We start from the raw sequence: 27,029 nt of genomic DNA, 5'->3' as shown, positions 1-27,029 counted from the left end.
GAGGGCTGCAAGGATGGGGGAAGGGGATGGCCAGGATGGGTGGCTCTCATACTGTACCTGGTGACTCTAAGAAATGTGGAACCAGGGTTCCAGGTGGGTCCCTGAGCTGTGCTCCTGGCCCTCCCTCTGACGCCTGTGTGTCCCCGCTGCTATCCCACCTGGGCTAGAGTCTCATCCACAGGTACATACTATCACATTGTGCCACTTGCCAAGACGATCACAAGAGGCCCAGGGATCAGACGGCAAAACCTGGGGACCATGGCATCAAGGCTCTGCAGAGTCCAGCTGGCCTTGGTGATTCTGTATCCAGGTCTCCCTGATGCACCCAAACCACCCTACTGCCTGGTCATCCATAACTGCTGTCCACACTCTGGCCCCCCGTCAGGGCCCACCCCTAGTGCCCCCTCCCTTAGGGAGCCCCCTGGCTGCTCGCTATTCTTGGCCTGAGAGCCCCTAGCTGGACCGGTTTGGGAACAGTCTGCCATTCCTGAAATCTGAATCTGTGTGTCCTGTTCCCTCCCCTTGACAGACAAGTCTGTACCTTATTTCTGTATCCCCTGGTGTGCCTGGCACAGGGCTCAAAATCTTTGCCAAATTTAGTAGTCTGGAATTTTCATCACCAGACACTGAGGGCTAGCTTGGCCTTCCTTCTTGGGGGGCTAATGCTCCCCATCAGCAGAGCAGGGGCTCCTTGGGTGGCCCAGGAGGCAGGGCTGGGGTTCATAAAGCATCTCCAGTGAGTCTCCCAAGCTCAGCTCTCTTGTCCAAGCTCTGTACTGACCAAACCCCAGAGGCAAGCGGGCTGGGGGTGAGCACTCAGTGAACGGCCCTCGCAGTCAGCCTGCGGCACATGCAGAGCAGGTGAGAAGGGCTCAGTGGGTCTGGGGGGCAGATGGGGGGCACCTGGCACACCTCAGAAACAACCTCCACCAAGATGATGACCAGACTTGAGCTCAGTCACGTACTCAGTACACACTTTCTGACATCTCCAATGTGCCAGCTACCATGCCTGGCTCTTAGGCCATAGTCATAAGCATGACAACGCCCTTGCTGGAATGTGACTTACAATCAGAAAGCAGAGACAGACAATAATGGAGGAGAGAAATAGCTAAATAACAGACAGTGGCAGGAACGCTGGGGAAATACAGAAGATGGGCTAGCAGGTTGACTGGGGTTGCCAGTTTAGATTGATTTGTCTGTGAGAGGATCCTTGGCAAAGTGGACTCGTGTCCACAGGACAGTCATGGCTAGACATCGAGAAGCCCGGGAGGTGCTGGTGAGAACTGCTCTCACTGAGGCCTGGAGGTGGCTTAGACTGTCTCTGCCTCCCCCAGCAGAAGCGCCTGCAGCCCAGGAAGACCACCGGCAGGTCAGCATCTGTCCCTATGGTCAGTTTGAGGGACAGGGTGCGGCTGGGACTGGCTGCTGCCCAGCGCCTGATTTATAAGGCATCTCCTCCGATTCTCCCCAACACTGGCATTACTAGCAAAACTAATTCCCTCATTTGGGTCTTTATAATTGCATCCAAGAGTGCTTATTTCCATGATGGACAATGCCGGCAGAAGTGTAATTTTCTTCTGCTGACAAAAAGGAGAAAAAATAAACACACGGGGGGGGGGGGGGGTGAAATTCCAAAGGTTAAGACAAGGTGAACCTGCAGTAGGGGAACAGCCATCCCCAGATGGGCCAGACTGTGGCAGAAACATCCAACTCTCCCCTGGCTCTAGGGTGGGGTGGGGGGCAAAGGACCCCCTGCCATTTCCCTTTGAGCACTGTGTGTCAGGAGCTGTGCCCGGCATTTCTCATGCTTTATTTCATTCTATCTTCCTCAGAGTCCTATGGGACCAGCACCAATATTATTTCTCCCTCACAGATGGAAGGAACTGAGGCTCAGAAAGGTCGGTCAACTTGCCCAAGGTCAAACAGTACCAGGACATGAACCCAATATAGTCAACTGCAAGACAGGTGCTCTCAACCACTCCCCTCTCCTGCACCCTGTCCCCCTATTGGTGGGGCCAGGGGAGAGGCGTCCTGTAGTTTGAGAGCTCAGCCAAGGGATCCAGCGTGTGCCTACCAGGTCACTGTCCTCACCCTGTAGATGAGGCTCCCACAGGCAGTCTTTTCCTTCTTGTCACAGAGGCTCTGCCTCCAGCCTCTGCCTGGAGTGCGTGGGCTCCAGCAATTCTGGTTGTGCCCTTTGCAGAGGACACAGGAGTTTCTGGCTGTGGTTTCCTCAGCCAAGACACCTGGCCCTCAAAGCAAGTCCCCCCTCCATCTCCTCCCACCCAAGCTTACTCTTGGTGTGTACAGGTGGCTCAGGGCCTAGACTCGGGGAGGCTGCCATCTGCTAAAGACCGGGGCAGCCTGGTTGGCCGTGGGCACCCTACTGTCTTGCACAGGGCTTTTCCCTAGCACCCTGGGGATATAGCTCTCCCTTCAATTTGGATGGTAGGGCTCTATACTCAGTCTAGCTCCCTGCCTTCTGACGCCCATCACAGCATCTCACCCCCACTCCCGGGGACCTGCCATGTCAACAGTGGTCAGGTCCTCTTGTCTCTTCCCCAAAGCTCCCTCCTGACTGACAGTGAGCAGACGCCATCTCTCACCCTCTTCTATTCATTTACCCTGGGCCAGCGGCCTCCCTTGCAGGCTATCTGCTTCACTGATACCATTTCCATGGGTCCCCAAACCATCCTGTCATCCCTTGTCATGGCGTTGCAGATGCCCATCCACTGATGCTGGGCCTTATGCCCCTACCTGACTCCCACCTGCTTGGGCCTCCTCAGGTCTGCCTCTAACTACTGAGCTTCTACTCAGCAGAAGCTGCTGCACTCTGATACCCTGATCCCCTCCCTCCGGCAGACGCCCTTCTCTCTCATGTTTCTAAACACCCTCTGCCCTTCTTTACGGCCAGAAAGTCCTGCTCTTGTGTCTTCTCTCATCCATCCTATGCCGTCTCACTTTCCTCTACCTCGCTCTCTCGTCTCTACACACACATACACACACTCCTTGTCACACACTCTCTCTCTTCCTCCTTGTGTCTCGGGCAGCCCTCCATACCTCCCTGTCCCACTCCCGCCCTCACATACTCTCAGATACACCTGTCTGGCTCAGGTGGAACACGTCCTGCCACATACGCCAACACATGAACATCTGCACCCGCCCTCAGTCTCGAGCCACCCCTACCCTGACCCCAGCCTCAGCCCCTGTGGCCCCTCCACACCCCTTCCCCAGCCACCTGTGTGCCTCTCCCTGGGGCCGGCAGCTGGCAGGCACACACTCAATCACTCCCCACCAGCGTCCGCACTCCCGTCACGCACGCTTGCCCGGATGCCCTGCATGGGCTTCTGCTCTGAAGCAAGGCGGGCCCAGCTGCCTCCCCAGCAGCCCCGGGTCCCGGCAGCCGTGGCAGGCAGCGGGCACCGGCAAGCAGTTCTGCTCCTGTGCACAAATCTGCAGAGAAGGGCACACGGTACAATTTGTTCAGGAAACAATAGCAATGTTTGACATGTCATAAGGATTGATGGAGCAGAAATTTACATGGGAGAATGCATTTTTAAACAGCTCCACGGAGCCCCGGTGCTTCACTGGTAATGCTTTCCACATTTATCATTCACTGAGCCCCTCTGAATAACTCTTTAAACTATATAAGATTAACTGCACTCTTGCAAGCTTGTGGGGCGGGGCTGGGGGGGGGGGCTGGCTGGGCGGTGCTGCTGTGTGAGGCAGGGAGGGACTCAACTGGAGGAGCCCAGTATCCCAGAGGCTGGGGTGGCCTCCACGTGGCCTGAGTAGGCCCACAGGGCCTGGTCCTCTCCCCTGTTGCCACGCTCCCTCCCATGGGGCTGTGGATGAGGATTTCGGCTTCTCTGTAGGATACGAAGCCTGTGGCCAGGAAATATCATCTGGTCTGCCGGGGAAATGCTTGGTGTGTCATTTCTGCGTCGTCTCAGAAGGAAGCTATCTGATCCAAGAAGGAAGCCAGCGCTCGCGGGTGAGGGCATGGTGAGAGGTGGGCAAACGAGGTTTGGCTGGAAGTTGCTCCTGTGAGCACCTTCCTGGGGGTTCTTGGCCCGAGGGTGGGGCGCCACACTCCTGGGAGGAGAAGAAATGACAGAGGGTGTAAGGAAAGGCCTTCCACTGGACTTGGTGTAGGGTAAGAAGGTGAGTGCTGCAGGTGGGCAGTGGACTAGGGAGTGAGCGAGAGGGTGCGGGAGAGATCCCGGGGAGGCTGTGGGTCATATGAAGAAAGTCCCCGGGGCCTGCTCTTGGCCTTCTGCGTGTGAGGAGGCTTTAGGACAAAAGAATGCTACTGGGAGGCTGGGGACAGAGGCTCAGAGCCCATGGTCAGGTGAATCGCCGAGTGGGAGGGCAGTTAGGAGAGGGTGGGGACCCGGTGGGTGGTGGACCGAGGGTGGACGGCCATCACTCCCTGGCACATGCCCATGCTGCACCACTCGTGGTCCTAGTACTGAGCGCAGAGAAGGCCTCGGCATCTCTCAGTCCAACCTTCCCTACGGGAGTCAACAGCCAGCGAGATGTGGGTAGAGCCCCTCTGCGCTGCCTGCTGGAGTAATGTCTTTCTTCTTGGGAGGCCGGCACCAAGGCCCTCAAAAGGGCCTGTGGCTCTGTGCAGGGTCGTGAAAACCCCTCCAAAAGGGGAGGGCGAGATCTGGGTTCTGGTTCAGCTTCTGCTCAAACATCAGCTCTGGGTCTCTGAGGAAGATCCTGGCTTCTCGGCCCACGTGCTGCAGAGTCTCCTGACCGTCTGCCTGCTTCTCCTCTGGCGCTAGCAGCCCATCCACCACCAGAGCCAGACGGAGCATCGGGCCACATGGGACACCATTCTTCAGCTTAGAAGGCTCCCAGGGCACTGAAGACAGTCCAAACTGCTTGTAGCATCCCTGAGGCCTGATGCGGGCCAGCCTCTGTGGTATCTAACTTCCTCTCCTGGCCTGTTTGCCAACAACCACGGTCACATCCACTCTAATCCTCAGTTTCTCATCTGTAAAATGGGGCTAATGACAGTACCTGCCTCATGGGATTGGTGTGGGGATTTTAGAAGGTACACCACAGAGGGTGCCTCAGACCAGTGCCTGGCGCATAGGAACCTGCTGTCCAAGTGGAGCCAGGATTCATCTTTCCACGCACAATTCTAACTATTCACTCTTTCTGGTCCTCAGCACACCTGCTCCTGCTGAGCCCTCTCTCGGCCAGCCCTTCCGCCTGGGCTGTGCCTGCAGTGGCTGGAGGAGGAGGAGGGAGGCGGCACTGAGCTCCGTCCCGTCCAGACCCAAGCCCCGCCTACTACTGTGTCCATCTGCAGCAGGGGGAGGAGGAAGGAAAGCTAAGAATGGGCTGACAAGCGCGCTTAAGGTGTGGGGTCCTCAGCTTGCTTGTTACTGAAGACATGGTGTTGTTCTTGGGCTCCTCCACCCCTTCCTTATTTCTCTTTATTTTATTTTAAAACCTGGAAATAGAAACTGATGGGGAGCAAATTGCTCTGGCCAGAGGCACTGTGCTTAAAGAAGTCGTCACGGGAAAGCAATTACAGGATGTCAAGGGCTGTCAGGGTGGCCACGGCTGCCTGCGCCTCATGCCTGACGGTACCTGGTGGTCCCCAGGCCTCCTGCTGAGGAGATGCCATGTTGGTCTGGAGAACAGATGTGGGGGGCCCCATGGAGGCAGGGGGATGACTGCCATCACTGCCCTGCTGAGTATCAGCTCTGGGCCTGGCCCCGTGTGAGAAACATGACATGATTTGGCCCTAATCCTTAAAGCAACCAGCAAGATGGGGTCACAATCCCATTTTACAGATGAAGCAATTCCAGCTGATATGACTGCAAAAATAGAAATAGCAGCTCACTCTTGCTTAGTCCTTAGCAGGCTCTAGGATTTATTCTAAGAAATCTACAAATATTAGCACATTTCATTTCTGCTCCTACTCTGTGAGTTAATTCTACCCTCATTTTAGGGAAAGTGCTCAGCTGAAGTAGAAGCTTCCAGCACCACACACAAGCCCCTGTGCCCACTTCCAGGCGCCGGGGGCTGCTTTAGGGGAAGCGTCTGTGCCTCTCTTGGCCTATGGACTTTCTTCTCAAGGGAGCAGTTGGAAAGATGGGGTGGCTACATTCCCCAGAAGCTGCCCCCACTCAAATGGGGCTAGGACTCACTGGACCCATAACCTAGCCTCCTTGTCCTGAGCTCGGATAGCTCAGGCATAACCTTCCAACTGATTTCCCAGCGGATGGCACTCCAGGAGCCCCACAAGCTTCACGGTGTCGTCTTGAGTGACCTTGTCTCACTTCCTACTCCCATCTGAGTTTCCTGGGGTCACTTCCCAAGTAAACTGCCTGTCTTCATGTCCCTGTCTCAGAGTTGGCTTCTGGGGAGCCAGGCCTCAGACACAAGCCTCAGGCTGGATGCTGGGCACCCACGGTGAGCTCAGTGATGCCCCAGTGATGCCACGGTGATGCCCCAGTCCTCTTGGCACTCACAGTGGCCAGAGGCTCAGGGACAGCGGGTCCTGCAGTTGGTCATCGAGAGGGGGGGCACTCGAACCTTCAATCTGTCTGACAACTTGCACACACAAATCAAAGAGCAAAGAAATCCCACTCCTCACTCTTCTACAATGCTGTCCATTTTTTTATGCCCTCAGGCTTAAGGAAGACTCAACTGAGTTCCTTTTTAAAAAAAAAACTCATCAGACCCCTTCAAACAAGGAAGACTGGAATGCAGAAAGTCATTTCCCCAGGGATGTGGGAGGGTGACTGGGGGTGAACATGATCCTCACAATCAGAAGGGACTCGAGGCCAGTTATCAAGATGGGATTATGTGGTAGAGGATGAGAAGGGGAGAGTGCCAGAGAGATATGGGGACAGACACCGTGGCTGAGGCTCAGTCAAGTGGGGCTTGATGTGCAGAGGAGATGGAAGGAGGAGGAAAAGACAGTCCAATCAACCCCCTGGGGATGCAGCCAAACTGTGGTTGGGAACACCTCCCCTCACTGCTAGATTTCACCACTGTATCCTTGCCTGGAGTCCCACTCCCTCCCTCCTCTCCTTGCCTGCTCCCATGGGATGCAACAGGCGGTTCCAGGCCTAGTGGGAAGGTGGGGAGAGGTACCTGGGTGGGACTCATGTGCCAGGACACATTCCCACTCAAGGTGACTTGGAGCTGGGTGGCACAGCCCCCATGCCTGCTGCCATCGGTGGGCTCTGGTTTGGCCAGCACGTGTGTCTCACTAATGAACCGTATTGATTCCACATCCTCCTGTTGTCTCCCTAAATGGCAAGCCACACATCTGATAGATTAAATACTCACACGATTGCCCGCCTGACATCTCCATCACTCCGCCTACAGGTCCCTAATGAATTTTACAGCCCCGCAACGACAGAAGAAATTAAGGTCAAAGTCTGACGCAGGAACTATAAATCACCTGTGATCCTGAGCCCAGCAGAGGGCTGCAGTCCCAGCCCCTCTCGCACCTGGGCCAGCCCAGCCCAGGGCTTGGTGGTGAGACAGGCAGACTGTGTGTAATCAGTGTGGGCTTGGGAGGGTGTGCTGGGCGCATTCGTGCCTGAGAAGCAGCCCCTATCCATAGACATTTGGGTTTACTCACTCCTCTGCCCATCCCACCTCCAGTGGTTAGAATGCTCTAAGACTGAGAAATGAGCTAACAGGAGAGCAGCACATCTCATTTATACAGATTTGCTTCCCAAGGAATTCAGAACAGTCTAGCCACGTTGCTCTAAAAATGTCTCAGAACAGGCAGAGGATTCAACAACCTTCTGTCCATTTTGCAGACAGAGAAACTGAGGTTCGTGGAGAAAACGGGTTTTACCAGGGTCCTTCAGCAAACTGAATCACTGACCTTCTGACTTCAAGGCTGCAGGTCTTATGACAATAGGAGTCTAAAGGGATTTTTGATCCTGGTCCTGTTTCTCCTCTGGGCCATTGGGTATCCTACGTAGAGAGAGGGAGCTCTGGGCCTTGGGTTCAGCCTGGACATCAGCCAGCCCAGTTCCCATTCTGTCACACCTTTCAGCCCCGTAGTTTCACCAGGTGAGTCTTGGAGGAGTTTAGTCTCTAAGGGAAGGCTGTGGTGCCTCATGGTGAAGGGAATGAATGGACTTGGCATCCTAGAGACAAGGGTTCACCCTCAGCTCTGCCTGTTCCACAGGTGTGTCCTCTAGCAAGCGGTTAACTGCTCTGAACCTCAGTGCTCTCATCTATAAAGTAAGGACACTAATTTCTGCCTCACCAGGTTGTCGTGGGGATTCAATGAGATAACACACAGAAGGTGCTTAGTTTGGCACCAGGCACTTAATGTTAGTGCCTATCATCTGTTTAGCATGCATTCTGTGCCAGGCGCTGCACAAAGTTTATATTATCTCACCGAACCCCCACAACAAATCCATAAGGAACATGGTCATTGTCATTTTCCAGGAGAGAAAACTGAGGCCACACAGAGGTTATCTGGCAGAGACTTAAACACCCACGCCACCTCCCTCAAATGAACCAGGCTTTTTAGGTAGTACAACACTACCTGGCTGAAATACTACATTGCCCACCTTCTTTTGCAGATAAGCACATTCATACAACTAAGTTAGAGTTAACGCCTATCCTTCTGAAACTCCTTCAAAAAACTTCAGAGGAAGGACCACTCCCATACTCAATTATAGGAGACAACCATCACCCTGATCCCCAAATCAGAAAAAGATACCACCAAAAAAAAGAAAATAACATGCCAATAACATTGATGAACAGAGACACAAAAATCTTCAACAAAACACTAGCAAAAAGAATTCAACAATAAGTTTAAAGGATCATGCACCATGATCAAGTGGGAATTCTCCCATGGATACTAGGACTTTTCAATATCTGCAAATCAATCCGTGTAATACACCACTTTAAAAAATTGAAGAATAAAAACCTTATGACCATCTCAATAGATGCAGAAAAAGCTTTTGATAAAATTCAACACTAATTTATGATAAAAATTTTCTAGAAAGTGGGCAGAGAGGGAACCTATCTCAACATAATAAAGGCCATATATAGCAAACCCACAACTAACATCGTACTCACAGGTGAAAAGCTGAAAGCACTTCCTCTAAGATCAGGAAAAAGACAAGGACGTCCACTTTGTCACTTTTATTCAACACAGGTTTGGAAGTCCTAGCCACAGCGATCAGAGAACAAGAAGAAATAAAAAGGAATCCAAATTGGAAAAGAAGTAAAACTGTCGTATTCTGCAGATGACATGATACTATATATAGAAAATCCTAAAGATGCTACCAGAAAACTACTAGAGCTCATCAATGGATTTGGTAAAATTGCAGGATACAAAATTAATACACAAGAATCAGTTACATTCCTATACACTAACAATGAAAGATCAGTAAGAGAAATTAAGGAAACAATCTTATTTACTATCACATCAAAATGAATAAAATACTTAGGAACAAACCTACCTAAAGAAGCAAAAGACCTGTACTCTAAAAATTGTAAGATGCTGATGAAAAAAACTGAAGATGACACACACAGATGGAAAGATATACCACAGTCTCAGATTTGGAGAATCAATTTTGACTATCCTTATTCAAGGCTATCTACAAATTACCAATGGCATTTTTTTTTTTTAACAGAACTACAACAAAAATTTTAAAAGTTGTATGGAGACACAAAAGGCCCCAAATAGCCAAAGCAATCCTGAGAAAGAAAAATAGAGCTGGAGGAATCAGGCTCCCTGACTTCAGACTATACTACAAAGCTACAGTCATCGAGAGAGTATGGTACTGGCACAAGGATAGAAAGACAGATCTACGGAACAGGACAGAAAGCCCAGAAATAAACCCATGCACCTATGGTCAAGTAATCTGTGATAAAGGAGGGAAGACAACAAAATGGATAAAAGACAATCTATTCAGTAAATGGTGCTGGGAAACCTGGACAGCTACATGTAGAAGAACATTCCCTAACACCATACACAGAAATAAACTCAAAATGGATCAAAGACCTAAATATAAGATTAGACACTATAAAACCCTTAGAGGAAAACAGAAGCAGAACACTGACATAAATCACAGGAGTATCTTCTTTGATCCATCTCCTAGAATAATGAAAATAGAAAAAAAAATAAACAAATGGGTCCTAGTTAAACTTGAAAGCTTCTACACAGCAAATGAAACCATAAGCCAAACAAAAATATAATCCACATAATGGGAGAAAATATTTGCACATAAGCAACTGACAAAGGATAAATCTCCAACATATACGAACAAAATATATGCAGCTTTATACCAAAAAAAAAAAAAAAAACAAAAACAAACCCCAATCACACATCTAAATAGACATCGCACATCTAAATAGACATTTCTCCAAAAACAACATACAGATGGCCAAAAAGAGGATGAAAAGATGATCAACATCACTAATGATCAGAGAAATGCAAATCAAAACTACAATGAGGTATCACCTCACACCAGTCAGAATGTCCATCATCAAAAGGCCTATAAATAAATACTGGAGAGGATGTGGAGAAAAGAGAAACCTCCTACACTATCAGTGGGAATGTAAATTGATACAACCACTATGAAGAACAATATGGATATTTCTTTAAAAGTAGAAATAGAACTATCATATGATCCAGCAATCCCACTCCATATATCCACAGAAAATCATAGTTTGAAAGGATATACATGCACCCCAATGTTCACTGAAGCACTATTTACCACAGTCAAGACATGGAAGTAATCTAAATATCCCTTGACAGAGAAATGGTTAAAGAAGATGGCACATATATACAATGGACTATTACTCAGTCATAAAAAAGAACAAAATGCCATTTGAAGCAACATGGATGGACCTAGAGATTTTCATACAAAGTGAAGTAAGTCTGACAGAGAAAGCCAAACATCATATGCTATCACTCATATGTAGAATCTAAAAAATGATACAAATGAACTTATTTACAAAACAGAAGCAGATTTACAGATATTGAAAACAAATTTATGGTTACCAAAGGGGAAATGTGGTGGGAAGGGATTAATCAGGAGTTTGGGATTAACATACATACACTACTATATATAAAGTAGATAACCAACAAGGACCTACTGTATAGCACAGGGAACTCTATTCAATATTCTGATAATCTATACAAGAAAAAAAAAATCTTGGACTTCCCTGGTAGTACAGTGGATAAAAATCTGCCTGCTAGTGCAGGGGACACAGGTTCAAGCCCTGGTCCAGGAAGATTCAACGTGCTGTGGAGCAACTAAACCCATGTCTGACAACTACTGAGGTCTCGCTCTAGAGCCTATGAGTAGCAACTACTGAAGCCCATGCGCCCTAGAGCCTGTGTTCCACAACAAGGGAGCCACCACAATGAAAAGCCCATGTGCTGCAACAAAGAGTAGTCCCTGCTCACTGCAACTAGAGAAAGCCCGCACTCAGCAAAAGATCCAGTGCAGCCAAAAAGAAAGAATCTGAGAAAGAATTAATACATGTATAACTGAATCACTCAGCTATACACCTGAAACTAACACAACATTGTAAACTAACTATACTCCAATAAAAATTTTTAAAACTTAACTCAAAATGGATGAAAGATGTAGATATAAGACCTCAAACCATAAAACCTGAAAAAGAAAACATAGGTGGGGAGCTCCTTGACATTAGTCTTAGTGATGATTTTTTTTTGGATTTGATGCTTAAAGCAAAAGTAACAAACTAAAAAAATAAACAAGTGGGACTACATCAATTAAAAAGCTTCCAAATGTCAAAAGAAACCAACAAAATAAAAAGATAACCTACAGAATGGGAGAATATATTTGCAAATCACATATCTGATAAGGGGTTCATATCCATACCTATGGAATGCATACAACTCACTAGCAAAAACCCAAACAATCTGATTAAAAAATGGGCAGAGGATCTCAATAGGGGTTTTTTCAATGACGATGTGCAGATGGCCAACAGGTACTTGAAGAGGTACTCAACATCACTCATCATCAGGGAAGTGAAAATCAAACCATGGAGAGATATCACTTCATACCTATTAGAATAACTACCATCACAAAGATAACAAATAACAAGTGTTGATGAGAAGGCGGATAGAGAACCCTTGTGCACTGCTGGTGGGAATATAAACTGGTGCAGCCACTGTGGAAAACAGTATGGAGATTCCTCAAAAAATATTAAAAACAGAGCTACCAAATGATTCAGCAACTCTAGTTCTGGATATTTACCTGAAGAAAACATTAATTTGAAAAGATATCTGAACTCCCATGCTGACGTCAACTTTTTTTTAAACAATATCCAAGATACAGAAACAAGCTAAGTGTCCATTGAGAGAGAATGAATAAAGAAGATGTATATGTGCAGTGGAATATTATTCAGCCATAAAAAGATGGAAATTTTGCCATTGTTGACAATATGGATGAACCTCCTTGAGGGCATGAAGCTAACTGGAATAAATCAGACAGAGAAAGACAAATACTATATACTGTTACTTATAAGTAGAATTTAAACCACCACCACCACCACCAAACCCAGCTCACAGCTACAGGGAACAAATTGCTGGTTGTCAAAGGCTGGGATAGAGATGGGTGAAATGAATAAAAGAGGTAAAAAAGGTACAAACATTATAAAATAAGTTCTGAGGATGTATGTAGAGCATGGTGACTATCGTTAATGATACTTTATTGTATCATTATATCATTTGAAAGTTGCTAAGACAGTAGATCTTAAAAGTTCTCATTAAAAAAATGAAATCTAGTAGAATAAAACAGGAAGAACTAGGGTGTATTATCACACTTAGTAGGGAAGTATTGCTTTGTCCTACACATGGATGTGTGAGTGTGTCTTCTGGGTTATGGAGTTAAACGTAATTTTCATTATGGATCATGATTAAAAAAAAAAAGTTTAAAAAACACTAGGCAAACCAGGGGGCAAACGGGACTTTGAGCCATTCCAGAAACAAGGTGGAAGGGACTGGAGCTGTCATCCCCACCAACAAGGACGAGGCGGTAAGATTAGGCTACTCCAGAACCACAAGCCCAGCTCAACCTGTCCCTAAACCTCTGCGGGCCCCCTCCCTGCTCCCGCGGCCTCTCCCACCTCCTGCTTCCAGGGTCAGCTCTCAGGCCTGGGCCCCCTCCTGCTGGCCGGTCCCAGGGCGCCTGACCCACCCGGCACAGGTGGACTGTGTCAGACATTCGCTTTATTGCACTGATGAACTCATTCCAGCTCCGGCCGCACTTACAGCTGCCCACTATCCTCTCACTCGCGGGGTCCCTCTTCTTTGCTCTGGTGTCTTCTGAGCAACTGCCTGAGAGGAGCAATCAGCGGCAACCCTACTGCAGGGGGTCTGACAGACGCAGAGGGCCAGAAGTCACAGCTCCTGGTGTAGGAGGGGCTGGCGGGGGCAGGCGGTCACGTGCTGTTGGCACAGCCTTCAAGGACATCCAGCGGAATCCCTTCATTTCACTGAAGAGGACACCAAGGCCCTGGGAGCCAGGGACCTGCACAAGGTCACCCAGGGACAACGCAGCTCCAGCTTCTGGAGGACAGGCTGGGCTCATCTCTCTGGACTCTGGAGACAGCTGATTCCAACAGGCTGGAGCTCAGCATGGGAATGGACACCTCATAGTGACAAGCAGCAAGTGGGAGGTAGACCCCAGGGCTTTGGAATCGGACAGATCCAGGTTTGAATCCTGGCTTGGTCACTTGCTAGCTGGCTCACCCTGGACAGGTTACTAAACCTCTCTGGGCCTCCGTTTCTTTCTTCTGGACAATGGGTCCCGGAAGAGGTACGTAACATGCTGTAAAGTGCTTGCCATTTATATTCTAAGCTTACAGGATGGGCTCACCAGGTCTGTGATGATGAACAACAGTGTCCTTCCTTTTTTTTTTTTGGACAAAGGGCCAGAGGTCAGCAGCAGACAGAGCTGCTCCTGTCAAGAACGGGAATTCTGGAAGCACCAGTGAGAGAGGTGTGAGAGGCCTGATGGAAAACGAGGCTTTAGATCAATTTGCCAAAAATCAAGCAGTCGAGCAACTAAATGGCAGGAAACTGCTGGACCTTGAACAAGGTCTGGGACAATCCACTTAAGGGTCGAGCTGGGGGAGCCCTGGCTCTCCATCCGGACCCAGGCTCTAGCCAGTCGCAAGCAGCACCCCCTGGCCTCCAACCACAGGCCCTGTCAAGGCTCCCTCCAGAAGGCCAGGGTGGCAGTGGGCAGCCAGCTGTGTTCTCTCTCTCTCTCCTTAGCTCCTGTCCTACCTCTCATTCCATCCCATTCCGGGTTTCACGGATTGATATTTAGATTAAAGAGATAAACACATCCAGAGGAGCACTGAGGCCTGACAGACAGAGGAACTTGGACCCGTCAATCACCATCAACCAGCTCAGCTTCCTCCCGGCGCCTGGCCCTGCTGACTGGAGATGAACGAAGAGCAGATTAAAGGGGCCCAGAAGTACAGCTCAGACACCCCCGCCCCGAATGGGGGACGGTGTGTCAGTGAAGGCCTTCCAGGACAGCTTGGGAGCCGGACTAGGGTGACTACTATTTATGTGTGCTTGTGCTTGTGTGTGTGTCTAACCTCTCTTCCCCTCCCCAGGCTGCAGATAAAGAATTCAATTTTCTTTTAAACGGTGGGGAAATTGGAAGAGATTTTGTTCTGTTTAAGCACAGCTGGAGTTGCAGGTCTCTAGGGATTGGAGAACAATGAGATCAATTAAGATGCCTGCCGTGAGGGGGTGTCAGGAGGAGATGGGGAGAGTGTGTAGAGGTGGGGGAACAGGAGGAAGGGGAAGGGTAGCCGAGGGGACCCAGCTGCCAGGCAGTCCTGCCTCCGCTCTTTCCCTTGTTGACCCGCTCACCTCTGTTGGGTTTTGCTAAAGAACCTGGATGAGGTCTAACCTTTGGGTGGTGTTATCGCCCAGACTTGCTGATAATTCACATTGGCAATTTCTGTCACCAGCTCTATACAATGATAGAATCAACCTGAAACACTGCTATCAGAAACAGGGAGAGGCCAACTATTTTAGAGGGGCACAGATAACCTGGGACGCCTGGCCCGCAGCAGAGGCTGGTACCAACCACTTGTTGTGCATAGGCACCAGATTATTATCTTTCCACGCATCATCCTACGACATTGCTGAGATGGGAATTATTCTCCCTGTTTCATAGAGGAGGAAACCCAAACTCAAGGACAGTAAGTAACCTGCCCAAAGCCAACCAGCTGGTGTGAAACAGGCAGGACTGCAGCCCAGGGCTGTGTGTCCATTTCACTGTTTGTGAAGGCGCGCCTGGCAGCCAGGTGGGGTGAAGATGGGCGTGCCTTGCTGGGTCTGGGGCAGAGAACAGCGGGGCCTCTGTCCAGACCTGAGCATGGGCTGGGAGAGAAGGGAGCACAGAGGAAAGGCGCTCAAATCTTCCACCCCTCCCCATTTCCACTGCCACCTGGGTTGTCGGAGCTGTCGTCTCTCACCTGGTCACCCCACTTGCACCCTGGCAGACTCTCCCTCTCCTGCTGGCCTGCTCTCCACACAGCAGCCTCCGTGATTCATCTGCTCCCCTTCAGCGCAGTCACCCATCCTAGGGTGACCTCCTGACCTCCTCCAGTCTTCCTTCCCCCTCATGAAGTATTCACCTACACCAGGCTCTTGTCTCAAGACTCTCACCTGTGGCTCCCTCAGCCTAGGGCAGCTCTCTGCAGAATTCTCAACTCAGACTCCCCCTGCCATCCTTCAGAGCTCCATCCATTGTCACCTTCTCTGAGAGGCTCGTCTTCCTTGACCACCTGGTGCAACAGGTAACAAATGCCACAGCTGGGACTCCCCCCCTTGCTGCCCCCGGCTATACCTTCCCCCATGGCACGTGTCCCTCTCTGACACACTCTGGATTTCCTTATTCTCCCACCCCTGCACATACAGGGAGATTGGTCTGTCTCGTTCACTGTTGTCATTTCAGGCCACTGATCAACCGTCATTGAATGAAGGTGTATGGTAGATGCATCTAGGGGTGTGAAGGAGTATAGTAGATGTCCCTTTTCCCCCAGAGAGAGCAGAGTCCTGCTCTGGTTTGGGGGGGGGGCAGTGGGGAGGCCTCTGCAGGGGAGAAATGGGCTCACAGGGCACCCGGTGCCATCAGTAGCAGCCCAGGCAGCAAGGTCAGCTGGAGCAGCCCTGTCTGCAGAGGGAGGCTGAAGGGCGGGGCACATTTCAGCCTTGACCTTGTAATCACATGCCCTGATTAGGACAAGGAGGCCTAAGAGACCCCTGAATCTGGTGGCCATTGCAGCCCCTGGACCCCTGCCTTTGTTCCTGGGCTGTGGCCAGCACCCCAGACCCCGCCTGATCTAGGAAGGATAATCAGAGGGCATCCAGTTTACCCCCTCCTTGGAGTGAGCAGGAAGCCAAGGCCCAGAGAAGGAATGAGACTGGCCCAGGGTCACAGGGCAAGTTGGGATCTAGAGCTCAGGCCTCGGGGCTCCCTGTCCAGCAGTGTTCCCCCAGTGCCTATCGCCAGAGTGGGTGTTAGGGAGCCTGGCACAAGTAGTGAAACAGAAGTTACAAGACTTCGGATTCGGACAGACACCTCTGCCCTTGACTTGTTGGGTGAACACTGGTGTATAATCTCCCCTTCCCATGCCTCAGTTTCCCTCATGAAACTGCTGCCCCCATTCCTCCTTCAAAGAAGCTGCCCTAGACACTCCAGGCCACAGGAGTCCAACCTACTCTGTGCCAAACACCCCAGGGAGGTGGGCACCCAGACAGAGAGAACCTGCCTTCAGGAAGTTCTCGGTGGAGTGGGCAGGAGAGGCCATTAACAATGCTGCCCCAACAGAAATGGCGAGGACAGCCCGGGAAAGCTAGGTGCCAGCACAGAGGGGAGCTGGAGAGGAGGGGGAGGACCTCGGGGGAGGTGGGCCTGTGCCCCTTACAGAGGGAGGTGGCTTCTTATGGGAGGCTGCCGTTAGAAGAGCTGCCTCTTAGGGTTGGCAGGCATTTGATGGTCTCAGACTGGAGGGAGGGAAAGCCAGGTGCAGGAGGGGTGTGAGGACATGCAGGGAGGCTAGAGACTCTGGGCAGGCAGGAGAGAAGGGGTGTGAGGGATGTAATGGGGCCGAGGGTTGGAAAGTGGCTCAGGGCTGGGGTGCGGGGGCCTCGAATGCTGACCCAGGCCTAGAGCACTGGAACTTTATGAGCCAGGGAGTACCAGGGGTTACTCTCTTTTCTCTCCCTTCCCCTGTTGGTGGAGAACTCTTCCAGGCTGAAGATGAGATTGGAAGGGTTCCTATTTGTGTTCTTCTGCTTGTGTTTGTGCAGGGCTTCCCTTCCCTGAAGGCTCAGATGGTAAAGAATTGGCCTGCAATATGGGAGACCTGGGTTCAATCCCTGGGCCAGGAAAATACCTTGGAAGAAGGCATGGCAACCTACTCCAGTATTCTTGCCTGGAGAATCACCATGGACAGAGGAGCCTGGTGGGCCACAGTCCATGGAGTCACAAAGAATCAGATATGAATGAGTGACCTATCTTCCTTCCTTCCTTCCTTCCTGGAGGAGGAGTGGGAACTGGTTCTCCCCTGGCGCCATGCTCATGTGCAGTATTTCAGGAAAGGGGCACTGACGGAGTGAGCTCTGAGGGGGTCTAAGACACCTTCGCTTATGCAAATTCTATGACATTCTTCCCTCTGACAGCTGGGGAGGGACTATAGCTTCTCTTCTTAAGTGTGAACCTGCCTTGATGACTCACTGTAACCAACAACATTCAGCAGAAATGATGTGGGGTGACCTCTAGGCTAGGTCACAAAAAGCCACGCAGCTTCCACCTGATTCTCTTGAGACACTCACTCCCTGGAGGCCTCTTCTGGGAGGCTCCCGCTATAGACCATGTCTGAGATGCCTGGGCCACGTGGAGAGACCACAGCCAGGAGCTCGGAACACAGTGTCCAGTTGGACCAGTACTTCAGCCAGAGCAGCCCAGGCACCGGACAGAGGCAGGAGTCACCCCCAGACCTGGAGGGGCAGAGAAGGGTTCTCCTGCTGCCCTGTCCACATTCCTGACCCACCCGATCCATGAAGGTAAGAAAATGGTCACTGCTCTTTGTGGCCAAATGTGGGATGGTTTCTTATGCAGCCTTTGGAACCAAAACAAGCTTGGTGGGCCCCTGCTTGGAGCACGGCACATGGCAAGTGATTCCTGAGGCAGTGCTGATGGAACGTGGGAACAAAGACAAAGACAACGGACCACCATGGAGCTCCTTTGGGCACAGAGCTGAAGAGTTCCTGTAGCCAGGACAGGCTACATAATCTGCATAATTTCCCAATGCAAAATGAAAACACAAGGCCCCTTGTTCAAAACTGAACAATTTCAAGATGGTGACAGCAGAGCATCAAACCTAGGGTGGGGCTCTCCTAATTCCAGCTTCCCAAGCAAATGCCCAGCCTGCACTCACAAGAAGCTTGTCCTCCTGTCTCACCTGCCGCAGGCTTCTCTAAGAGTCTTAGCCCTCCTCCTGCATCCTCATTTAACCTGTCTTCTGTTCCCTGACACTGGGGTCTGAGTGTCAGAGTCCAGGGTTGGACACAGGCAAGAACCAGCCAATGTGTCCACTGAGAGGACCCACTCACTGTTCAGTGGAGTCGGAACCAAGGACAGAGTACCCAGGACCCAGGTTTAAGCAAGTGATTCATGGCAGTGATTCCTCAGTGTTCTCTGAAGCTCCACTGAGCCCCGCATTCTGTGGTGGATAAGAGCACAAGCAACAGTGCTAGCCATTACAGCTCCCAGCCCCTCAGAGCTTTCTGGGGGTAAGCGATCTAAATGCCCCTCTTTTCATCCTGGCACAGATACTACTTCTATCATCCCTACAGCAAATTCTGGGGACTAGAGATTGGACACAGAGATTGGCATCTGTCTAGGGTCACAGAGACGGCAAGGGTGGGGCACAATTTCAACCTGGGTCTCTCTGGTTTCCAGGTTTTGCTCCTAAGGTTCCCTCCTAAAGGCACTGATGCAGCTGGAAGGCATCTCCCTCACTTGCAGAGTAGCAAGTCCTTCTGTGAGGGGCCAGGGAGACCAGGGAGCACCACTTGAGCTGAGGCAGGGGACTGGCCTTTCCAAACCACCTTGCTGGACCACTGAGTTCCCAGCACCCGGGGTGAGGCCCATGTTAAATTCCTTGGATTTAGCAACATGGGAGGGGGTGTGCCCTGAGCCTGCAGGCATCACAGAGATAGGGAAGAGACCCCGCAGCCTGACAGCTGGTGGAAGAGGCATGCTGCATTTCAATTCTTCCAGGACCGAGGCTGGCCTTTACCAGGGTCCGCCTGGGGCAGTGACATCACATCACCTTTCCCTTTTGGTGTCAGTGATGCTCACTATGGGCAGGGGAGGAGGAGAAGGGGACCAACAGCAGCAGGGCTGCCTCTGCTGATGCTGCTGGGGATGGAGGCCAGGCTGGACAACAAGGAAAAACTGGTGAACTCCAGGAGTGGGGAAGTGACCACCTTGAAATCATCAGCAAACTTCCAGATGGGGGCTGAGAGGGAGGCAAGGGAGGGACAGGCAAGGGAGCCTTAGAGAACAGTGGGTGGGTGAGGGACCCCCGAAGGACAGGAACAGGTTTATGTTGCCAGGAGTGAAACTAGACAGCAAAAATCAACCCTTCCTCTCAGGCACAGCGAGCTGGAATTAAGCCTCATGGAACCAGAAGGCCCTGAAGCAGCACCGGCCCCACCATCTTGATTTATAACAAGGACACTGGGGCCTCAGGGGCTCAAGGATGTGCCCAGGTTACACGGCTTCCCTGGGGCAGAGCCATGACTCTGAGTCCTGGTGCCATCAGCTCAGCCAGGAGGCCAGCATGACTTGCTGACATTTTCTGGGTGTTCCTGGCCAGGCTCAGCGCCGAGCATCTTCACCCACCATTCTACCGAACTGTCACAACACTCCTGGGTAGGATCCTGTCAGGGTACCTCCCCAGGTGGCAGAGGAGGAAACAGGTTCATCTTGTAGAATGGTGGGAGAAACTTCTGCCAGCTGTTTCTCAAATGCTGGCCACGGGCCCCCAGGATGGAATAGGTAAGAGAATGTGAATGGATGAATACAAGACTTCTCCACTATTAGAACAGCAGTCCAGTGGCTGCATTTGGGGTAGGCACAACTCAGGAGGAAGACAGATTGCTGAACCTCCCCCACCCCTCACTCCCACCTCAGAGGAGCAGCACTCCACCTCCTTATACATCACACACCCCTCACTGCATTCTAGCCACAGGGCCTTTGCACATGCTACTCCTTTTTACTCCAATGTGCCTCCTTCCATTTGCTCACCTGTTAATGCCTAATCAATTGCTACTTTCTCAGGGAAGCCTTCTCCGAGCCTAGTCAAGGTCAGGTGCCCTGTTACAGATCTTCACAGCTTCCTGATCTCTCTACACAGCAAGTAATACTTAATGCAAAGATTCATTTCTTAGTACTAGCATCAGGCCTTCCCAAGAGACTATAGACTTCATGAGGGCAAGACTCACATCACCATTGAATTCTCAGGGCCATGTGCCTGACACAGTAGTAGGGACTCAAAAAACATTTGTTCCATGCATGCTTAGATTGTGCTCTTACTGTCCAGCAGCACCCACACACCCCACCAGAACCCAGGTACCCATCAGCAAGGCTACAGGGCTGCCCGAAGCCCAGAAGAGTCCTAGGAAGAAACCCCATAGTCTTTCTACTCAAGTCCTGTTATTATTAGGTCAGGAAGCGGGAAAGGAAGGTGAGAATCAGAGCAGCCTGGGGATATGAGAGGGGAAGAAACCACACAACCTAGAGGATGGGGAGCCACCAGCTTCATACACACATGTGCTGTATACATGTATCTGAGAGCATGTAGTTGCAAACACACATACAGGCACAGACACAAGAGCATGCCTGTGTGCATGCACACACACACATCCCCCCCACCACAAAAGCAAACATATGCGGTGAATGTGCCCCTACACAGCCCTCCCCTCTGTGGTCACCCTTCAGAGTGGGGCTCAAGGTCAAGCCTGTGACCACTACATTCCTGCCCTTTCCCCTCCAGCAGTAGAAACTCATTTTTCTAGAACTGGGGGCTGTAAGGGTCTCAAAACCTGGGGTGAGGGAGGTTCAGGGAACAGGGAGGTGAGAAGAGATGCCATCCCAGCTGGGATGCCCAGGTTGGAGGCGATGGTCCCCTCCTGTTCTGCCTTCCCCCTGGACAGGGGATGAGCTACAGAAAAGGCACCCTGCCACAGTGGGGGTTGGAGAGGCCTCTTGCAGCAGGCTCTGCCCTGGCCTTCAGTGCAAATTAAAACATTTTCCTTTTCTTCATAGTTTTTTTTTTTTTTTTTCCTTCTTCTGACATAGCTGCCCATGAAACATTTTAATAACATCCCAGAAAAGGTCAAGGAGAAGGAATTTCACAGTCTCTGAGCAGGAGGCTATAACTTCAGCCCCTCCTGGAGCAAAGCAGGTGGAGAGACTGGGCTGACATTGGATGGGAGGGAAGAAGGGCAGGGTGGGAGAAGCCAGGGCAGTGGGTGTGGCGGGTGGGACCACAGAACTTGCCACCTGTTAGAAGATTTGGAAGTACCTTGGCGGGGGGGATTGGGAGATGACAGTGAATGGGGGGTCACCAGGGGATGCTTTCACATCTGTCATTCACACCTACTGACGGCAGCCTTGGTGGGGGGAATCATGCCCATTTTGCAGATGGGAAATGAAGGCTCTCAGAGGTGATATGGGTAGAGGAGGACACAGTGAAGGCAGGGAGGCAGGGCCCATGGTTTCACTTTGGGACCTAAGCTCCTTCAGACACAGAGCCTTGCTGCTAGAGATTATCGCAGGGTGAAACGGCCCCCTCACAGCTGCACAATTCCACAGACCCTGGGGCTGGGGCTGTGACAGGAAGGTGCGAAGGGCTTAACAGACACACTCAGGAACTAGAGGCAGCCCAGATGAGCCAGTCCTGAGTGGGGACCCTCAGGCAGCCACAGAGGCTGGACACATCTGCTAAACATCCAGAGAGGGACTGGAAAAGGGGTCCTGGGCAGTGGGCAGGGGGTCCATGCAGGCCCAGGAACTTCTCCAGTGCTTGAGGACACCCAGCGTGAGAACCTACTCTCCAGTGCCAACCCTGGATGGAACTGGGCTTCACACATAGTCCTTGACACCTGCAGCTGGGCATCAGCCAAGAGGTGTGCCACTCTATACCTCACATCCCACCCCTGCCCCCTAGGCTCCCTCAACCCTTGCCAGGGCCACGGGAGATGGGGACTGCAAAGCAAGACCCTTCTTCTCCAGCAAGAGTGAAAGGAAGGAATCCTTAGTCACCTGCCAAGCCTGGGCCTTATATCTGAATTTTTTTCATATGTTTTTTATTGAAGTATAATATGCAGAAAAGTACACAAGTCATAGGTGTAGTCTTATGAATTTTCAAAGGGCACACCCCATGTGACTATCACCCAGATGAAGAATCAAAACACCCTATGACATCAGAACTTTCCCCTGAACATCCTATGACATCAGAACTGCCCCATATAAAGATAAGCACTATGTTGACCCCTTTTTCTATAGATCAATTTTGAATCTCTTTTACACTTAGGGAATCATACAAAAAGTATTCTTTCATGTAGAGCTTCCCCCCCACCCCGCAGTATTATATTTTTGTGAGATGCATCTATGTTCAATGTGGCTACAGTTTGTTCATTCTCCTTGTTGGACAGCATATCCATACGGCCCCAAGCCCTGTGAGAGACAGGCTGCTTGGGTGCCCTTCACCCTGACATTGGAAAGTGGCTGGGGGGATGAAGAGGATTTCTTTGGGTCCAGAAGGCCAGAGCCCTGGTCTTGCTCTCTGGTGGGGCCCTTAGAGGCTGCAGGAGGGCCCATCGGGCCTCAAGCACCAGGTGACTGATTGCAAGGAGCAATGCGGTGAAAGCCGGCGGAGCCACGGGCTGGGGAAGCAGGCAGGAAGAAAACAGCCGCAGCAGACTCACTGTTTGTGTCTGACGGCCTGCCTAGCTAAACATCTGTTTGAAAAATTAATAACTGTCAGATGGGAAGGACCTGGGGGCTGAAAACAGTTTCATACCATCTGTCTGTAGAGTAAACACACTTTGGAGTAGGGGGTCTGGGATCGACAGGCAGTGTCTGTGCCTGGAGTGAGAATGCAGCGAGAAGGGCAAGGATTTCGGGGGCCTCAGTGGGCAGGGAGGGGCAGCAGCAGGTTAAACTCTGTTTTATTGAGCACCTACTATGGGCAAGCCCCTGTGCCTGTGTAGCACACATCTGCCACTGATCTGCTCTACAACCCTCTTTGTTCTGATAACAGAGGCTGCTGTAGAATAGCCCCTGTCCCATTCTCAGCCCATGTAATTTGAATGGGACTGACCCATGCCCTGACTCCACTAGGGGGAGCATGACCCATCTCTGCTGCTGCTGCTAAGTCGCTTCAGTAGTGTCTGACTCTGTGCGACCCCATAGACGGCAGCCCACCAGACTCCCCCGTCCCTGGGATTCTCCAGGCAAGAACACTGGAGTGGGTTGCCATTTCCTTCTCCAATGCATGAAAGCGAAAAGGGAAAGTGAAGTCGCTCAGTCGTGTCCGACTCCTAGCGACCCCATGGACTGCAGCCTACCAGGCTCCTCCGTCCATGAGATTTTCCAGGCAAGAGGACTGGAATGGGTTGCCATTGCCTTCTCTGGTATATCAGAATTATGGTGGCCCAGTAAGCTGGGTCAATGAGAATCAGCTCTGGGAGTTTTGCTGAAACTATTGAAAAAGAACATTTCTTTTCCCCCACTGGGGTTGATAAATTGGTGAGAAGTGAGCCTAGGGGTGCTGGTGTGCCTCTCTGCCAATACAAAAAAAGCAGAGGCTGGTGCTGAAGTCAGATTCCTGCTCAACCTAGTGCCTGGATACAGCCATGCCTGAAATCACTTACACTTCTGAGTTACAAGAGCCAATACTCTTTTTGTTTGTTTGAACCAGTTAAAGGTTTCTGTCCCTTGCGACTACGAGTCCTGACTGTTACAAATGGACACCGGGAGGGTCCCCTGTCAAGGTCTCAGCAAAGACAGCTGGGGAGGTCCAGGAGCCCATTCTTCTGTGGTGTCCACGCTCAGAGAGAGAGGACTGCCCTCCTGAGAGATGGCTGGCACCTGCCCCCATTAGAAGGTAGGTCCAGGGCTCTTGGCCCACTCAAGCTCACTATCTCTCAGGGACAAGGCAGAAAACTAACCCTGGGCCCAACTTCATCTTTTCCCAGGTGGGTACCTTTTCCACATTGCTTCCTTGGCCAAGGAAGCCTCATCATGAAGAAACCAGATGCTCTAATACACTAACACCATAACCTCTGAGGGCTTGGGGGTACCCCCTCCCTGAACTGCCCACACTCCTTGGGCAAAATCCCTCTGGATGCCTCCCGATGGTTTACCCCAGAGCTCAGTTGCCCTTCAAGGGAGAGAGGACTCACCAGGACTGTTAGCACCGAGGTCCCCACAGTGACATTCTCGTACAAGCTGACATTGTACAGTGGCTGGCTGAAGATGGGCCGGTTGTCATTCTCATTGATGAGGGTGATCTTCACCTTGGCATAGCCCACATGGTCAGGCACACTCTCATTGGCAAAGAGCTGGGTGTGCAGAGTAAGGAACCAGTGAGCACTTGTATGGTCCTGGAGCCCTTGTTCCCATAAGTTCCCCTGGGGCCTGCACCCATCCCAACCCACAGCACCTGTCTGAGTCACTGCCCACCCCTGTGTGCGCTCCTGGGAATCCCTCCATCAGTACTCATAGGGTCAGGGTGGTCACAGAATCTGCTGGGGAGGCAGGGGCTAATGGGGGCCGGACTGGCTCTTGATGGGCTTCTGAGACTGTGATGGTACCTAATAAAATTCTACTCAATTCTTGAACATTTCCTCATCCTCCTTGAAAAGGGGAGGCCCAGGCCAACCCCTGCCATAGCTTGGTGAGCTTCTCTAGGTCAGATCCACAAGGGAAGAATGGGGAGAGGTAGCAGGAGAGATTTAAGGGGATGGTGCTGCCCCCTTCCTCCCCTGAAATCCCCCTCTCAGCCAAGGAGAGGCGAGGGGACTTACATCAAAGTCGTAGCGGTCCACAGTCTCATAGTCCAGGGGGATTGCCACTCGGATGCGAATATCTGCCTTCCCTTGGACGGAGGTGGGGGAGATGATGAAGTGGTGGGAGTTGTTCCCCACCAGGTACACCTCAAACATGCTGTTCAGGCCCTGGGTCAGAAGAGAGAAGAAACCAGTTAGAATGCAAGAAGCCAAGGCCCAGAACGTGGCTGGAGGAGCAGGGCAGCAGGGGTTGGAGAGGCAGATGAGGTATTAGGGCTGAAGCAGGACTTGTCAACCCCCCACCCCAAAGTGGTCTGGCCTCCCATGCATGATTATGGATTGGCTCCCTGGCCTTCCTGCCCACGTCCAAGCCTTCCAGAAATTTCCTCCAGTTGTTTTTGCCTTTATCAGCCCACCAGATGCTCACAACATCCCTTTGGGATGGTTTGGTTCATTTTCCATCTCCCATTCCCTCTTCTGTTCCAGTGACACTAACTGGGGGAAGTATCTGCAAGACCCAGCAGGGAGATGGTGGAAAGAAAAGGAAAGAGGGCCAGAAGGGAGTGGAGGGGGATGCAGCAAATAAGTGTTCAGGGTCAACTTGGACCAGAGAAGGCATGAGGGCTGGAGCAGGACAGTGCTTTTCCTACGTCCCTCTTCTGGATCATGTCAATCAAGGGAAACACTGCCTTTCTTACATGTGGAGTAGGGGCCACCCAGATGGCGGAGTGTCAAAGTGAACCCCTGTATGCCCCTCTCTGTGGCCAGCCGTGGTGGCTGGGAGGACACAGGACCCCAAATAGTGCAGAGTTGCCGTGCCCTTCACTGGTTCTGCCAGAACGCAGCAGCCCGAGGCCATGGTTTCAGGCGAGGAGGCCTCGCTCTAGGTCAGGTGTTTCTGATCACTCCAATCAGGGCCAGAGCTCAGGGAGCCCTCAGACACCACCTGGCTTGTCCTCACACAGGACGTGTGACATCTCCATGCTACCCATGCCCCAAATCAGGGGGAAGAGCCACTACTGAAGGCGGGAGACAGGCTTCCTCTGAAAGTGATCCAGGCTCCTGCATGGGGGGAACTAACCCCCAGACTAGCCCCCCCACCTCAAACCTCAGCAGGGAGCCTGTGGTTTGGAAACAGTCAAGAGCCTCTCTCCACCTCTGAAGAGAAGCCCAGTGGGTTACTGAGCTAGGCTCTCAGCACCAGAAGGATGCCTCCTCCTTCTCAGCCTGCATGACCCTCCCCTGGCCCAGTGTCCAGCACAGCCCCTCTGAGCAACTGGGGGCTGGCAGGGAGGCACGCTCCTTTTCTTGGCTGCCCAGGGATATGTCTGTCAAGGGGCTTCCTTCCAGAACTTGTTTCTGTTGAAAGAGAGGCATCTAGGCAACCTGGAAGCCTTTACACAGTCAGAGAGGGAAGGATGGTCCCAGTAAGGCTAGAAAGGACCCCCTCAGCAAAGCCTGATGCCCCCGGAGCTGTCCCTTAGGTACTCAGATACATTTGTGCAATGAATACATTTTAACATCTATCCCTAGGTCTCTTGAGTTTTTCCTACTTACAACTACAAATTGGTGAAATAAAGGCCCTGACAATTTTGGGGTCCAGGCAAGCAGCGGGCCCTCCAGGGCCCCCAGGAAGGGCTCCCATAAATTGTGCGAGCAGTGCTCTCTTGGCCCTGTTGGGCTGTGGAGTTTCCCAGGCTCCCTGGTGTAGAATCTATCCGTCAGATGGCGGGGACCAATTAAATGCCCGAAGGGGCGCTAATAGCCAAAGCCAGCGGGCTGTGACAGCTTCGAGCAGCCAACATCGATACCTCTTCCTCCCATGGACCTTGGCCCCGAGAGGGTGGGGCTTCCTGAGCTGTGCCCGCAGCAGGTGGAGCACCCCTCCGCCCCAATGCCCACAATGCCTCCCAGCCTC

The 27,029-nt window shown here is 51.5% G+C and overlaps 1 protein-coding gene across 1 annotated transcript in view; it reads right to left on the bottom strand.

Annotated features, from left to right (window-relative positions):
• LOC133070081 (cadherin-23-like) overlaps window positions 1-27,029 on the bottom strand; it is a 305,887-nt gene that overhangs the window by 72,983 nt on the left and 205,875 nt on the right. The window contains exons 12-13 of the mRNA XM_061161746.1: window positions 25,130-25,279; window positions 24,506-24,664 (exon numbers count right to left, since the gene is read on the bottom strand). Of these exons, the coding sequence (XP_061017729.1) occupies window positions 24,506-24,664; window positions 25,130-25,279 (309 nt within the window). The remainder of the gene's footprint in view (window positions 1-24,505; window positions 24,665-25,129; window positions 25,280-27,029) is intronic.

This window comes from Dama dama, chromosome 15, assembly GCF_033118175.1.
Source record: "Dama dama isolate Ldn47 chromosome 15, ASM3311817v1, whole genome shotgun sequence".
In the NCBI taxonomy this organism is placed as follows: Eukaryota; Metazoa; Chordata; class Mammalia; order Artiodactyla; family Cervidae; genus Dama; species Dama dama.
This window is presented reverse-complemented; position numbering and strand designations above follow the sequence as displayed.